Source organism: Helobdella robusta (genome assembly GCF_000326865.2).
Source record: "Helobdella robusta unplaced genomic scaffold HELROscaffold_3, whole genome shotgun sequence".
Taxonomy (NCBI): Eukaryota; Metazoa; Annelida; class Clitellata; order Rhynchobdellida; family Glossiphoniidae; genus Helobdella; species Helobdella robusta.
This window is the reverse complement of record NW_008704501.1, coordinates 5751121-5768552: the sequence shown is the minus strand read 5'-3', so window position 1 is coordinate 5768552 and position 17432 is coordinate 5751121. Positions and strand designations below refer to the sequence as shown.

Sequence of the window (17432 nt, the reverse complement as noted above, 5' to 3'; positions counted from 1 at the left end):
CCTTATTTCCCAAGAGATGGAGAGAGACAAAAACTTCCATTAGTTGGAAAAATACAAGATGGATTTAGCAAAATTTGAAATAAAAATATTTATTCATTTAGAATTTTCCATACTGTATTTCTCATATTGAAAAGTTTTTTTTACAACATTTTCAAAAGTTTCGACAACATTTTCAAAAATTTCGACAACATTTTCAAAAATTTCGACAACATTTTCAAAAGTTTCAACAATATTTTCAAAAGTTTCAACAACATTTTCAAAAGTTTCAGCAACATACGCAAAGCGCTGAAATCAGCGAATCAAATACATTTTATGTGATAAGTAGGGAGGATCTCTTTCCATCCGAATCTGGTCCAACAGCAACAGCAATGCCAGGCCAGATAAAAAATAAAATAATCTAAAAATTTACCGTTGTACGACATGACAGTACAGTATTTTTTAGTACAGTTAGTGTACATGTAGATATTTACGTAGAAAAACTTGCAGTACAATTAAGGATTTAGTTTATCTATATCTTTATAAGTGACTTGAGTCTTTTAAAATTGAGTTGACATAGTTTTGTGCGCATAAACAAACTTATTAAAATAACATTTTCTATATTATTATTATTTATTATTATTATTATTACCATTATTTTCACCCCAGTTGAAAGTCAGCCAGCCAACCTGCACCATCTTAACCATCATCGACCCACAAATTAGCGACAGCCCCCTCATTCAACTTGACCTGATTAACGGCTACCTGATTGGTTCCCTCATTAACTGGGTCAACAATGACGTTGCAAAAGTCACAGGTCAATCGAAGGAATCAATTAACGATCAGCAATGGCACCAGCTTGCTCTACTTTACAGGTTGTAAATCTGGCGTCCTCTGAGAGTTGTCTAGAACTGTTTTTCTTCGTTTCTACAGTTCTTATTTTTAGAAAAACGAAAAAAACAGAAACATTTCATTCTATTTTATTTATTACTTTAATTCGATTTTTTCTGATTACTTTTTCAATTTTTTTTGTTTTGTTTCCATTTCTTCAAATTTAGACCAAAAAAAGAATTCGTCCTCAAAATCGATGATGACGCTTCTACATCTAAATCACTAAACTCATTTTCTACATTATCCTCCTCTTCTTCCTCTTTTCCCTCCTCCTCCTCATCATCATCATCGTCGCAGCAGCAACAAAATAAAAAACCGCGAAATAAAAGCAACACTGATATCGGCGGTAATACCGGAGGCGCTAGATGGATGTCGGTATTCATCGGTAAGTATCCGAACTCGAGTCTGCCGGGCATGGTGGGGTGTGTGTCCTCCGTCGAGTTCGTCAACGGAGATGGGGTGGTCGGTCTGCCAGAACTAGGGTACAAGATCAGGGAAGGTCACAGCCATCAAGTGACTCAGGGATGTGACGGTAGGTTTCTCCTGATGATGATGATTATGATGATGATGATGGTGACGAGATGATGACGATGATGATGATGGGATGATGATGACGATGATGTTGGTGATGATAGTAATATTGAACAACTGTGCCAATAAAAAAGAGTATCAATAGTTCCAAAAGCGATATTTTTAATTATTCTGATTTGAATTTAAATTTGATTTCTTTTATTGCTTTTGAAAATACGAATAAAAATAAACGAAAATATTAACGATCATTAGCAATTCATAATAATAAAATGATTGATGTTAATTTCACTAACGCGCCGGCGGGACACCACGTGACGTGACCTATTTAAAATGAGGTCACAAAATGGCGGGAAAAATTGAAAGTGTGAAAATATGTTGCCATGCATTCTCGCCTGCCGATATTTATTTTCCCTCGCGTAAAATATTACCTTTTGCAGTGCGCATGCGTGTGTCGTTGAGATGATTTATGACCTGTCCGTGAATGCAAGAATGAACAGAAAAATGAATTAAAAGATGATTGAATGAAAGAACGTATGATCTAAATTGATTAATTATTTAAATTAACATTTTAATGATATATTTAGTTGTAGTTTTTTTATGACGTAATCGGCCATGTAATCGGTTGTAGTTTCAAATTCAAATTTTTGAAAGGGCCAATAGAAAGCTGCCAAGATGTCACGTGCTATAACGGCGGCCAATGCTTGTACGAGTGGAATGCGTACACGTGCAACTGTGATATGACGTCATTTTCCGGTCCAGCCTGTGATGATGGTGAGTAGGATATCATAAATATTAGGTTTTTTTTTCAAATAAAATAAAATTCGCGCAAAATTTTCAGTTTTTTTTTTCAACGTCATTCATCGTGTTAACGTTGTCACATCATCATCATCACTATTATTATTATTATTATTAATGTTATTATTATTATTATTATTTATGTTATTATTATTATTATTAATGTTATTATTATTATTTTCATCATCGTCATCACCTTCACATAATACAACACCTCGGTCATCTTGATTGCACACAATGCAACAATAAGCTTAATAAAAATCATATCTACCATGCTATCTATCCTCTCCTTGTTTCACCGCTTCTTCTTAAACGTTTTTATCTTATTACATTTGGGTTTTACGCTCACTTTTTCTCTTTTTCTTTCTCTTTCTGTCTTTCTCTCTCTCTGTCTCTCTCTTACTTTTTTATTTCTCTGATTTCACTTTCATCCACTCCATTGCTTCGTTCCTTCATTCCTGCCTCTCAATTCTTCTTCGAGAATTTTTCCTCTCCCACTTGTCTCATTTCTTCACGTTTCTAGTATTTTTAATCTTTCTCGATTCACTCTTAAATTTTTTTCAGCGTCATAATTTAATTTTATCCGCCACTTGCATTCTCACAATATAGACCACAGGCACTCTCCGCATTGTATTTTTTTCTTTCTTTGCTTTTTTCTTTCTTTGCTTTTTTCTTTCTTTGCTTTTTTCTTTCTTTGCTTTTTTTCAAATTTCTTCCATAAAATCTGCTACGAAATGATGTTTTTAGTAGGGCTATTTAATTTCTAATGACAACCTGAATAGAAATAAAACCAACCAACCAGTTCAGAAGCTGACAATTATTTTCAATAAAAATCCAAGATAAAATGCATGGGTTAGCGATAAGTTCAGAATTTATTGTTGTTGGTTTTGTTACTTAAGTTTGTATAAAATTTTCAAATGTTTTGTCTCTATTACATTTTAAATTCGCTAAAAGCCGTAACAACGACACTAACAACGACAACAATAATAGCAATAACAATATCACAAACAACAACACTGACAATAACTACATCAATAACAACAACAACAAACAACAACATCAACAACAATTACACTAATAGCAATAACAAAAAACAAAAACCACACCACCACAAAAAAATACAAACAAACAACAAAAAACAGCATCAACAACACTAACAACAACACCACCAACAACAACGACGCCATTTTTTTTGTAAGATGTAATTCAGAGCGACGTGAAGCATGTAATTGTTAAGCGTGACGTCATAATCGTCTGCCCGCTCGAGCGTAAAATTTGTGGCGGGAATTTAAATTGTTTGTTGTGATTATTTTAATGTCCAAAAAATTAGAATGATTATGAAGATGATTCGGAAGATGATGGTGATGAAGATGGTGTTGGTGATAAAATTGATGAGGAAGATAAAACTAAAATGGTTAAAACGTTGCAAAACCTTACAGAATTAACATTACAAAAACTACAGAGATTTTTCGGTTGTAAAATTGATTGGATAGTTGATTGATTAAATGGTTAATTGATTGATTGAATGGTTAATTGATTGATTGAATGGTTAATTGATTGATTGAATGATTAATTGATTGAATGGTTGCAAGATTAATAGAGACAACAATTACAACCTACCTACCTACCTACCTACCTATATTTCTTCACAGATTCTGTCTCGTATATATTCAACAACAACCAGCAACAGCATTACTACCCTAGCAACATCATCAACAACGACATCAACAACAACAACAATGACATTAACAACCGCAACTACTACAACAACAACGACAATTTGGGTCTGATAACGATAACATTTAGTGACAGTGAACGGGCCGACACCACCCAAGACAGTTTTGGTCTCGGTTTCGTCTCGAGACAGAGTAGAGACGAGATTGCAACACTAGCTAGAATCATTAGCGGCAACTCTAATGATTATCTGCAAGTTGACCTGGTAGGTTGTGGATGTTGTTGGAATTCATTATGATAATGATAACAATGATGATGTAAAGAGTTGGTTTTTGTTGATGACGACGATGACGATGATGAATACGGTTATGTTCATCACGGGGGTATTGATATTTTTTTTCAAATATCGATGTTTTTAAGAACGATATTACATCCCTACGACTGAGCGATAAATAGAACCGACCGATATCATAGAACCGTTTATCGATACTACCGCAGAGAAACGGTTACATCTTCGTGGTGTACAATCTCGGGACAGCTGACCACTCCATCGGGGACACATCGAACGTTGTAAATGACGACAAATACCACGTGATCAGATTTAACAGGGTTGGGCCAAACTCGACGCTGCAAGTCGATAACCGACCGATTGTTACTAAATATCCGACAGGTGATTACAGTAATGAGGATGGTGGTAGAAAAAGATGATGATGATGATGATGATGATGTTGGTGGTGGTAGTGATGATAATGATGATTATGGTGGTGGTGATGACAATGGTGCTATGCTGGTTCTATAGATTGTGATAATGGTTATGACGTCATCTTGATGATGATGTACGATGAAACCGTCATAACGATGAAGATATTACAACGACAGCGATGGGCATATGATAGATAAGGATGATAACAAAGATTATATTATGGTGGTTACGATGACAACACGATTAAAAAGACGCCGACGACCATGTGGAAATGATGATGACGTTGTTGATGACGTAACAGGAAAGCAGCTGACGTCATTCAACAACCAGGCCTACGTCATCATCGGAGGCAAACAAGATGGCGCAAAAATTATTAGACCGTACAAAGGAGTCATATCAGGTTTGAATGCCGGTGGTGGTGATAATGATGATGAGGAGAAGAATGATGATGATGATGAGGATCAGGATGATGATGATGATGATGAGGAGCAGGGTGATGATGATGATAGTGATTATGGTGATTTATTTAAAAGTTACGTCAACAGCTTGAATAGAAAATTGTTTATATCAGTTAACGTGAACACTTTTGCAAGCTAAATGTGAATGGGAATTATTTAAAAACAAAATAGCAGATATGGAATAGTAAATAAATAAATATTAATTTGACTGACTGCAAACAGGCTTTGTGCTGAACGGCCAGCAGCTTCTAACGATGGTTTACGATAAAGATAGTAGAGTCAGACAACAGGGAAATGTTCAACTTTATAACCAACCTCTTAGGCCTTACTCATCGTCGTCGTCGTCGTCATCTTTTTATAGCGCTTCAAATAAGTTAGTTTTTTTTTCTTTTGAAATTGTATCAAATTACTGAAGATAGCAGACGGGATGTCCAACAATTCTTCAATTAAATTGCGGACATCAAAATATGGAAAAAATATATTAAATTACACGTACACACACACACACACACACACACACACACACACACACACACACATGTTGAAACTCACACACGCATATAAGCAAAAAGTTGTACAAACACAAGCACATGTGCATACACAAAATCTGTTCATACAAACATGTACACACATGTACACAGATTCACACATACAAACACACATTCACACACAAATTCACACATACAAACAAACGCACACAAGCAAGCACGCCAATGAAAATGTATGGATTCCAGCAGCAACAACTCGACTTAATGCTTTTGAAGCCTTCTTATTGCCCAATGATGACCGAATAAATTGAGCAACAACAAACACATGTTGTTGCTCCTTCTCAGAATGATGAGAAGGATGAGGATGATGAGGATGCGATGATGGTGACCGGAAGTATGAAAACAAATTACCTTGAATCCGTCAGAATCCATTTCTTAGATACGGATTCGAATCCGGATAGCACGAATCTCGATCCTTGGATTTGTTCCATTCCCGGCTTGTATGCGTGAAAACCTAGCATGTGTAATGCCTACCTACACAATACATACTTCACATATCTAGACGCAAACACAGTGCAAATCATACCCATACAAATTTGTACATACATGCAAGTACCGTTTCATTTGAAAGTTTTTTGTGTATTGCACAGATTGCGTCTGAACTACGCCGGTGCGCAACGACATGACAAAACCAGCACACTTACTTTCTGAGCTACCATGTCAGATATTTATTTTATATAGCTTTTTTCGCATTATTTAATTAGCTTGAAATAATAAACTCTTGTTAAATAATTAGTTTAGTGCACCAACAAATTAATCAAATTAGGCAATGGTTCTATTCTAACTTAATTTAATTTGACAGAAATTAATATGTCGCCAATTATTTATTTAATTAATATCCTCATTACCACCACCACCATCACCATCATCACTACCAGCATCATCACCATCATCATCTTTTCCATATTAATCTTCTTCATGTGAATTTGTATTTGAGTTTATCCATTGTAATTATTAATATTATTGTTATTAGTTTTAATAATTTTAAAATTCTTCTTCTTCTTTTTATTATTATTATTATTATTACTATTATTATTCTTTTGTCCTATCTAAAAATACTTGAAAAAAATTGTTGAACCAGGCATCATATGATAATTTTGCTGTCCGTAATTTATTCTGCTCTTTTTTCGTAATGTATATTTTAACAGATTGTATGTTGTTGCTGTCGTTGTTGCTGTTGTTGTTGGTGGTGGGGTTGTTGTGGTGTCGTTGTTGTTGTTGCTGTTGTCGCTGGTGTTGTTGTTATTGCTGTTGTTGTTATACTGTTGCTTATTGTTGTTCTTATCATATTGAGAATTACACGTTAGGAGATTTTTACTTTACGTCCGTGAAATATGTTCTGTTCTTTCCTATACTGCATATTGCATGTTGCTGTGCTTCCATACTTTGTTGTTTCTTTGCTTTTGTTGGCGTCGCTGTGGCATTTGTCTGCATCTTGTTGGTGTATCTGGTGTTGTGGTTATCTAGATCTACTGTTATTTTCTGTATACTGTTGATGTTTTTTGTTGTTGTTGTTGTTGCTGCTGTAGTTGTTGTTACTGCTGTTGTTGTAGTTGTTGCTGTTGCTGTGGTTGTTGTTGTTGCTGTTGTTGTTGTTTGCATGTTGCAGATTATACGTTGAACCGACGATCGCATATTGAGATTTATTTGAAAGGTACAATGCATCTTTCGCGAGAAAGAAGCAAAAATATTATTATATTTTCTCTCCACTTTTTTGTGCAATTTATTTTTTTTAAACCTGAATTATTGGCGTCTCTTGCTTTTGAATCATGAAATGAAAACCGCGTAAATATTATTAGAAAGCGAAAGAAATCAAAAAATTTTGGAGAATTAGAAAGCGAAATAGAGAGAGAGAGAGAGAGAGAGAGAGAGAGAGAAAGAGAAAAAGAGAGCAAAAGAGAGGGTAATAAGATAGAGAAAGAGAAAGAATAATAAAAAAATAAAGAATACAAGAGAGAGAGAGAGAGAGAGAGAGGGTTAGTAAAAGACAGAAAAACAAGAAAGAATCCAGTAAAAGAGCAAAGATAATAAACAAAAAATGAAAGAGAGCCAAATTGAGTGATAAAATACAAAATGTCCCTTCTATTACATCATTAACATTTTATTTATAAGCCCGTCTTTCATGTTCTATGTATGTTCGCTGGCCAATTTTTCGTTCTTTGTTATTTTGTTGTTGTTTTGTTTCTTTGTTATTTTTATTATATTATTATTTGTAGTAGTAATAGTAGAAGTAGTAGTTATAGTAGTAGTAGTAGTAGCAGTTGTTGTAGTAGTAGTTGTTGTTGTTGCTGCTGCTATAAAACTAGATGTTGTTGTTGTTGCCTGATTATTTGTAGTTATCTAATTTGTTGTCGTTTTTGTTGATGTTATTTTATTTGAGGTGCGTTTTTGTTGCTATTGTGTTGTTGTTATTGTTGCTTTTTTAGACATACATGTATGTTACTGCATGATGCATGTACTCTTCTGTCTTTGTCTTTTTAGTACGTGTCTGTGTGCTGTTGTTTATATCGTTTCAACATGTATGTGTTATTGTGTGTTGTTGTTTATGTCTTTTGAACGTGTTTCAGTTGGTATTGTTTGTGTTGTATCAACATGGTTTTGTTGTTGTTGTTGTGTAGTTGTTGATATATCGTGTATTGTAGCAGTATCCATTTTTCATTGGCAAACCATTTCTCATGTATTAATATGTGGTAATTAAGGTTTGAAAATTTCTTTATTCAAGTTAGGGCGTTTGAAAATTGGATAGTCATACATTTCATCGTCGTCGTCATCTTTTTCATCATCAGTGTTGTAATCTTCATCATTATTATTATTATTTATTAATGACGTCACCTTGTCTTCATCATCATCATCATCCTCATCATCATCTTCCTCTTCTTCATCATTTTTAATAATAAGGACAAAAATTATTAATTTGTACGAGTGCACTTGCCTACAAACACACACACACGCACACACACGCACGTACATACACACACACGCACACACACAAATGATGATGATTATGACAACAGCTTAGTTGATGATGATGATATTGAAAAAGATAGAAAGGTAGAATAAAAAAAATGTTGATCTTAATTAAACATAGAACACAAAATCAACGATAATGAAAAAGGACGACGACGAGGATGATGATGATTACGATGTTGATGCTGATGATGCTGATTACGATGATGATGATGATGATGATGATAATGATGATTACGACGACGACGATGATGATGATGTGGTGGCGGTTTTAATAAAGCCTGCAACTGAGTCACAATAAGGCGACATGTAATTACGATGATAACAATGGATGTAATGAGAAGTTTGACGTTCAATTCGCTGCAGATGAGTGCGTATTGTCATCTCCATCTTTCTGCTCATCCTTTCTTTTTTTCATCTCTATATCTCTCTCTCTCTATCTCTCTCCCTCTCTTTCTCTCTTTTTTTTCTTATTTTCAAGTCGCATTTTGTTGTAACCATTTTTGTTGCCAACAAAATTAATGCACGATCAAAATGCACGATGAATCAAAAATGCACGATGAATCAAAAATCATAACAAGACAACACTTATACGTGTGCATGCATATGTGTGACAGGTCAAACCATCATGAGTTTGAACCCGGTCACAGAGCAACTATTCGTTATGACAGCTGTGGGAAACATGCGAATTTACTACCTGAGCTATGCGTTGCCACATTATTTAACACAGGTCTGAGATTTGGTATTTTTAATTTGTTTCAACTGCGGCCAATAAAAAGGTCACACCTTCCACTAATAAATTTTCTCTTTAATATTATTTATAATAAAAAATCTTAATTAATATATTTCAATGTATCAGAAAAATATTTTTGTTTCAATAAAATTTTTTCCTGTTTGAAATTGTACGAGTCTCTGCTCTTTTGAATTTATCACCTACCTAATTATGAGAAAGAATGATGATGATGACGACGATGATGATGGCTATGATGATGATGGTGAAGATGATGATGATGATGATGGCTATGATGATGATGGTGAAGATGATGATGATGATGATGATGATGATGATGATGACAGTGAGGTGACAACATCGATGATGACAATGAAATGACGTTTACCGTGTTGCTGTGCGTACGTACTTATATTGTATGTTGTATGTTCGCTTTACTGTGTTGTACGTATTGGCTGGCGGCTGGTTCGCGAACATCGAAACATCATCTGAATATTTATGGCCGGTCCCACGCTACGAAAAAATGTTTTGTCACTCTGCTGGCGAGTGAACGTGAATGATAACAAACGCTTGCATTGTTTATTATCATTATTATTATCATTATTATTATTGTTGTTGTTGTTTTTGTTGTTGACGTTGTTTATGATAACGAATTCAATAAAATCATGGTCGGCGGTTTAGATCAGATGGTAAGTTAGCCGCATTTATGGCTTGCGTTGTCATTACGCGCTGGTTCAAATGCTGGCTACGCAAAACTTAATTGGAAATGGTAATTCATTTTGGGTTTACTGTAAACGTACATCTTTGTAACCATTTTTACAAGTTCTGCTTATTTCAGCGGCCCAACTAATTACAATCAAAATAATTATTAAAAATAATATGATAATTATTTTGATTAAAGTGGTTAATAATTATTTTTAATAATTATATTTTGCCTTACTAAAATAATATTCTATCTAGATACACGCTCGATAAACAACTACAACCAACAACAACAAAAACGAAACCACCAACAAAACAAACAGTAGCCTCAAAAATGTCACCAACAAAATTTCTACCCAGCACAACTTCGCCACATTTAATCAGCTCAACAATGCAACATAAACCGTCAGCCAATATCAACAACAACAACAACAACAACGGCATATATCCAAACCATAACAATGTATACAACAACAACTACCAACACAACACAAATTTTCTAACAACGACATCAACATGGAACAGTTACAGCAACAAAGACATCAACAACAACGACAGCAACAACAAACTACATTTCGTCGCGCAAGCATATAAGACAACAATGTCCCAAATACTAAGCGATGATAGAAAAATCGCATTAAACTACAAACCACCATCACACCAACCAACAACAAAAACAATAACATCAACAGCACTCCTAAAACATCAACAACAACGTGAAAACAGCTTATTCGAAAACAGCTTTTTTCCATCCTTATCGTCTTCATCCCCACCAGCCTCATCGTCGTTGTCTCCATCATCATCGTTGTCGCCACTTACAGCATTAACAAAATGGAGTGGATTGAAAGTGATAGGACCATTAGCTCTGGCCTCCTTTATTTTGTTGCTCCTACTACTCGCACTGCTTTATAGTCTGCACAGGTTTGCCAACATTTTTGTGTGTGTGTCTCCGTGTCTGTGTGTGTGTGTCTGTCTGTGTGTGTGTGTGTCTGTGTGTGTATTTATATTGTTTTCATTCATGGGTTTGTTTTCTTGGTCATAATTTTTTCTTTTTTCAACTAATGAGGTTTCGCGACAGCTCACATCTTAGACAATTCGAATTTCGTTTTTGTTGTTGTATTAATTTCATCTATTTTGTTAGAATTTTAATTATTTAATTAATTAATTTGTTTCTAATATTTATTTAGAGTAATAAATTATAATAGTAATAATATTCGTTAATAAGTGATGTTAGTCGGACCAACTTTACACACAGTTTCACTTTCTGGGCTTTTAAAATTCGAAAGTTTTCTTGGAAGGATATATTTTTGGGCTATTAATCCGGATATTTTTTTATTCGCAAAAGAGTAAATTTTATTCTCATTTTTGCAGCGCTTCATGTTGTTGTCGTTTTTTTTATTATTATAAAAGATAGATGCGAACGATTTGCGTTTGTGTTTGCAGAGCCATTATTTAATGTTTGTTTGTACTTTTGTAACTTCGTTAGATTTTCTTTTCCTCTATAAATATTAATTCACGTGTTCGCTTGCTTCATCGCTTGTTTGTGTGTTCGTGTTCATTCTTGTTTGTGTGTTCGTGTTCACTCTTGTTTGTGTGTTCGTGTTCATTCTTGTTTGTGTGTTCGTGTTCATTCTTGTTTGTGAGTTCGTGTTCATTCTTGTTTGTGAGTTCGTGTTCATTCTTGTTTGTGTGTTCGTGTTCTTTCTTGTTTGTGAGTTCGTGTTCATTCTTGTTTGTGTGTTCGTGTTCATTCTTGTTTGCGTGTTCGTGTTCATTCTTGTTTGTACATTTGTGTTGGATCTTTTAGGTATGTTTGTGTTAGTTTTTGTTCGTATGTTAGCTCCACGTCCCTATTCCAGTACTTCATGCTTTTCAGATGTATATTTTAATCCTTCGAATCATAGCAACTCACGGAACTGTTGTAAAAATAAAAAGATTTCATTCACTCTGCTGATACATCACGGGTTAACGTTCTTCAGTGACGAATTCGCTCGTAGCAAGTCGGCTCTCTTTGCAACTGCAACTGACGTCAGTTGCAGCAACTGACGTTCACTAGGAGGATTAATTTGTGAAAATTGTAACCATCATTATTCATAATATCATTGATGGCGTCATTGTAGTCACCGCCATCACTACCATTACCATCACCATCATCATCGTCACCATCATTTAATGCCCCATCAGATACCGGAGAAGAAACCAAGGTACGTACAGAATAGACGGAGTTCAAATGTCAACCTCCTCTACAATCACCCTCAACAACAACAACAACAACAACAACGCAACAACATCAATCATCAACAACAACACTGGCAACACAAACAACACACTGCAACCGGCACAATTAAACGGCAAATTATCAACTTCCCTCTTATCAAACAGTCTCAATACGCCATCTACTTCCGGTAGCAAAAAGAAAAAAAAGGCGCGAAATCTCAAAACAAAGTCGATGCTAAGTACGTCGCGGGAATGGTATGTATAGCGGAGAAGGATCGATACAAATTTTGTATATATAATATATATTATATATATATATATATATATATATATATATATATATATATATACGCAATTAATACATGTGTGATTTTATTGATTTTGCAATTGACTGTATGCGTGTGTGTGTGTGTGTGTACGTGTATGTATATGTACGTGTATGTATATGTACGTGTATGTATATGTACGTGTATGTATATGTACGTATATGTATATGTATAGTGCGTGTCATGCGTGAATTAAAGTTCATGAATATTCATCATATTTGTGTGTTGTTGTATACAGCTAACAGACCAATCACCAACCAACAAACAATTCAACCAACCAACTAATCAATTAACTAATGAACCAACCAACCAACCAATCAATCAGTCAACCAACCAATCAATCAATCAACCAACCAATCAACTAACAAACCAATCAATCAACCAATCAATCAACCAACCAATCAATCAACCAACCAATCAACCAACCAATTAATAGCATTGGGTAAAATAGCGGGTGTATATAGTATTCGAACTTGTAGATTATTTTGTCTATATTTTAATAAATTTAATAAATAAAATAATCATTATTAATCTTAATTATTATTAAATAATTAAACATTAACTTATTTTAAATTTTTAATATTTTGATTTTTTTTTTTAACAATTGATAAACATATCAATCCATCGTTTCAATAATGTTTAAACACACGCAAACACACACCATACAAACACACACAAACACACACACACACACACACACACACACACACACTTACAAACACGCACATAAAATAAACCTTGAAGTATGAACATCATCTTCATGATTACCACCAACATTATTATCAACAATACCTTATTGTTATTATTATCATTGTTATTTATAATTTTGAAAAAATATGAAAATGAAATAAATGATTTTATTACAAAAAAGAAAGTTGTCTCCTCAAGCAATTGAAACGTCACCATACAAAATATTTACACACACACACACACACACACACACACACACACACACACACACACACACACACACATAAAAGCACCTATACAGACTTACGCGACTGAAAACGCATTTATAAACATTAAATATTTACTAAATTAACTTCAGTTAATGCTTATTAAAAATATAGCGATCAGTAGAGCTGGGAGATTATGCGTTGTGCCACGCAAAGCCATTCGCGTTAAAAATTCATTGGCTCATTCATTCGTTCACTCCTTCATTCATTCGTTCACTCCTTCGTTTATTCGTTCATTCATTCATTCATTCATTCATTCATTCATTCAATCATTAACTCATTCATTCATTAAGTTCATTCTTTCTTTCATTGACTCAACTTCAATCCACTCCTCAATTAGTTCCTTTATTCACTGAGACCAAGCCAGCGTATAAATATACATTTAAGTTTGTGTGTGTGTGTGTGTGTGAGTGTGTGTGTGTTTGTGTGTGTGTGTGTGTTTGTGTGTGTGCGAGCAGCTCACGAGATGAACCAATAAGTAGGACAACACAGCCATACAAAGCATTCTCAAATAAACTGCATACAACAATTCCTTAACATACAAAATCCCATCCGCATACAAATATGCTTATACAAACTAATTCACACGTACATTTGTGCGTAGACATACATACGCATCGCACACATACATACGTTCACACGCACACACATACATACATACATTCATACGTACACACACGTGCACATACAAACAACTGACTTATACAATTAGTATACATACGTAAGAGCTACATAGCAAATTCACGAAGCAAACTTACAATACATTACATTAGAAAAACAAGTTGAAATAAATATTAAAAGAACGACAACAAGAAAGAAAACTGAAAATAAAAAAATATAAATGTGAAGTTAACATGAAGATAAGCTAATGTACAATGTACAAATGTATTGTATATGTGTAAGTGTTTGTTTGTGTGTGTGTGTGTGTGTGTGTGTGTGAATGTGTGTGTGTGTGTGTGTGTGTGTGTGTGTGTGTGTAATATTACATCATATTATCCATAAACATTGCAAAAACCGTGCAATTTACAAAAGAATAAAAACAAAAGAATGCATGCGAGGAGCAATTATGTAAGATGAACAAAGAACAGGGTGAATTGGATGAACAGGATGAACACGGTGAACAAGATGGACAGGGTGAGCAGGGTGAACAGAGATAAACAGGATGCTTTTATGATGAGAAGAAGCATGGGAGAATGACACCAAGACCGTGTTATTAGATGAATTGTAATAAAAATATAAACGGATGGATGAATGAATGAGTGCACGAACGAACGAACGAACGTATGAATGAATGAATGAACCAAGAATGAATGATAGAGTGGCTGAAAAGGTGAATGGAAAAATGAATGAATGAATGAATGAACGAACGAATGAATGAATGAATAAACAGAAACAATCGATCGATCAAACATGGCAGACAGAATAAAACACGGATTATTTTCAACCGAACGAATAACGTGATAGATTAATATATGTACAATACAAATTACAAAGAATGTTATATATATATATATATATAATATATATATATATATATATATATATATATATATATATATATTTACATATTTATAACGTTAATATAGCCTCTATAATAATTAATTTTTTGAATATTTATTGAATCGAAGGCCAAGTTAAGTCATTATTATTTAATAACTGCCTTCAACAGTCACAAAGCGTAACAACGGTCGATCCACGAAATGTTACCAATAATAATAATAATAATAAAAAGAATAATAATAATAAGAATAACAATAATATTAATAAATATAAAAAGAACAACATTCTTTCTTTCTATTCTACGACAAAAGTTTGCAAATTTTGAGCGACTGACCGTGAACAATAAAGAAATGAAATAGACGTCATTATCAAGTATATGCAGGATTAATTATTTTCTGAATAGAGAGAGAGACAGAGAGAGAGAGAGAGAGAGACAGAGAGATAGAGAGAGAGAAAGAGAGAGAAAGAGAGAGAGAGAGAGAAAGAGAGAGAAAAACAGAGACAGATTTAATAAAAGTAAAATTATTTAAATACATTCATGTGATCAAGAATTATATTAATATAAATATGAGAGTGTTTGTGCATGTGTGTGTGTGTGTGTGTGTGTGTGTGTGTGTGTGTGTGTGTGTGGTGTGTGTTTAACCCAAATAACGCACATAAGCTTCTATATTCCGCAGTTAAATGTTCTTCCTTGGTTAGCAACAAACTTTGAAACGGGTAGAAATAAAATTACTACGTCAAAATATTTATCATTATTATTTTCATAATAACATTGTTTAATATTATTGTTGTTTTTTATTACTATTTATTATTAATTATTATTTATAGTACTTGTTTTCTTTACATGAGCAATAATCTCAGTAGGCACTTAAAAGTAGGGATGGAGGTTATTATTATTTTACTATTTTTATTATCTAGACTTTAAAAAATAACCGCTAAATAAATAAACAAATAAATAAATGAAATAATTCACCATTTAAACTGATGAAAATTTTAACGGTAATTGTCGTCGCACTGATATCGAAAGGTTATCAGTAACACGAATCAGCGTTCGGTGACGAGTATGGTCTAGTGATTCAGTAAGCTGAACCGCAAGCGAAATTACTTATCAAATAGTGATATTCACATATTAAGGTAATAACAATCACATGCGTCAGTCATTATTAAAATATTTATAATTATATATATAATTATAGATATAATTATGACAGAAATTATAAGATAATGAATGTCAGCAAGCAGTTTTTTCTACGTTCCAACCTCGAAAATGACTTAGCGAAATAAATGTTTAAGTACGAAAACGCGCAATAAAGATGTACGTACAGCTGTACACGCATGTAAATACACTGGTATTCGCGTATGTATTGTGTATGAATATGTACACTGGTAGGTGCACAATTTTTAAACACGGTACTAGCGATCCTTTCGTTTCCTGGAAAATCATCCAACATTCTTTCCTCTACTTTTTTTGTTTCCGTTCCTACAATTCTCCCGCCATCCAATTTCTTGTAACGACCTTTCCACATTGAAAGTTCTCTTTTTTCAAGCTGGTTTCTTGTGGCATCGATTCCTGCCATTGGTTTACAACTTATTTTCAAAAGTTAAAATGCTTCCCATCTGCCCGTGACCCACCCTTTTTAATAGCGCCAGTTTCGTGAACGGAAAACCAACAAATAGGTCGTTTCCGTTATCCTTATTATTAATATCCATTTCCATTTATTTATTATAGTCCTTTATGGCTTGGTTCCTCAATAAAAGATACACTACCTCTTCTCGAAACTTCTTGCTTGCTTATACTTCAACCACTGATTCGAAATCAATTTCTAGGAAAGAATTTCGTTATAAACACAAACAGCTAGCTCATGATTGGTCGTTAAGTTTTTACGAGAACGTCATTTAGAAATTCTATATGAAGTGGTAAATTAATTAGAGATTTAAAAAAAATAAAATGAAAAAAAAAATGAAAAACGCGACTCGTTAGTTAGGTAATTAATTATTTTTTAAAACAATACCATTTAGATTTTCTTAAGAAATAAATAAATTCAAAATGAACAGATATTAAAAAATAATAATAATAAAATTTAACGCAATTTAAATAAATTAAAAAGGACAATAAATTATAATATGGAAAAAAATAAAATAAATGAACATTCAAAATAATAATTTACGGCATAATTAAAAAACTAAACTAAAAAGAAATAAAAAAATCAATAAAAATAGAGAACTAAGTAGTTAGAGCTAGATAGATGTCAAAAGGTTAAAGTCAAAGGTTAAAGGTCAAACATTATTATTATTTATATCATCAATTCATTTTTTTAAATAATTAAATTCTACCCAAATATTATAACAATCCTCCTTAAAATGCTTATATGTTAATTTTTCATATATATATATATATATATATATATATATATATATATATATATATATATATATATATATATATATATATACATAT

General features: G+C 33.3%; 2 protein-coding genes across 2 annotated transcripts; both read left to right on the top strand.

The window, feature by feature from the left end:
- Positions 1–2051: 2051 nt before the first annotated feature.
- HELRODRAFT_65329 (hypothetical protein) lies at positions 2052–4575 on the top strand (the record flags this gene model as incomplete). Its single annotated transcript, XM_009021488.1, has 3 exons — positions 2052–2173; positions 3898–4123; positions 4342–4575. Coding segments are annotated over 3 exons (582 nt in total), but the record flags the coding sequence as incomplete, so codon positions are not given.
- Positions 4576–10309: 5734 nt separating this feature from the next.
- On the top strand, positions 10310–12457 carry HELRODRAFT_161582 (hypothetical protein; the record flags this gene model as incomplete). Its single annotated transcript, XM_009021487.1, has 2 exons — positions 10310–10578; positions 12160–12457. The coding sequence occupies 2 exons, from the start codon at positions 10310–10312 to the stop codon at positions 12455–12457; spliced, it is 567 nt and encodes a 188-aa protein (XP_009019735.1).
- Between the last annotated feature and the right edge of the window lie 4975 nt (positions 12458–17432).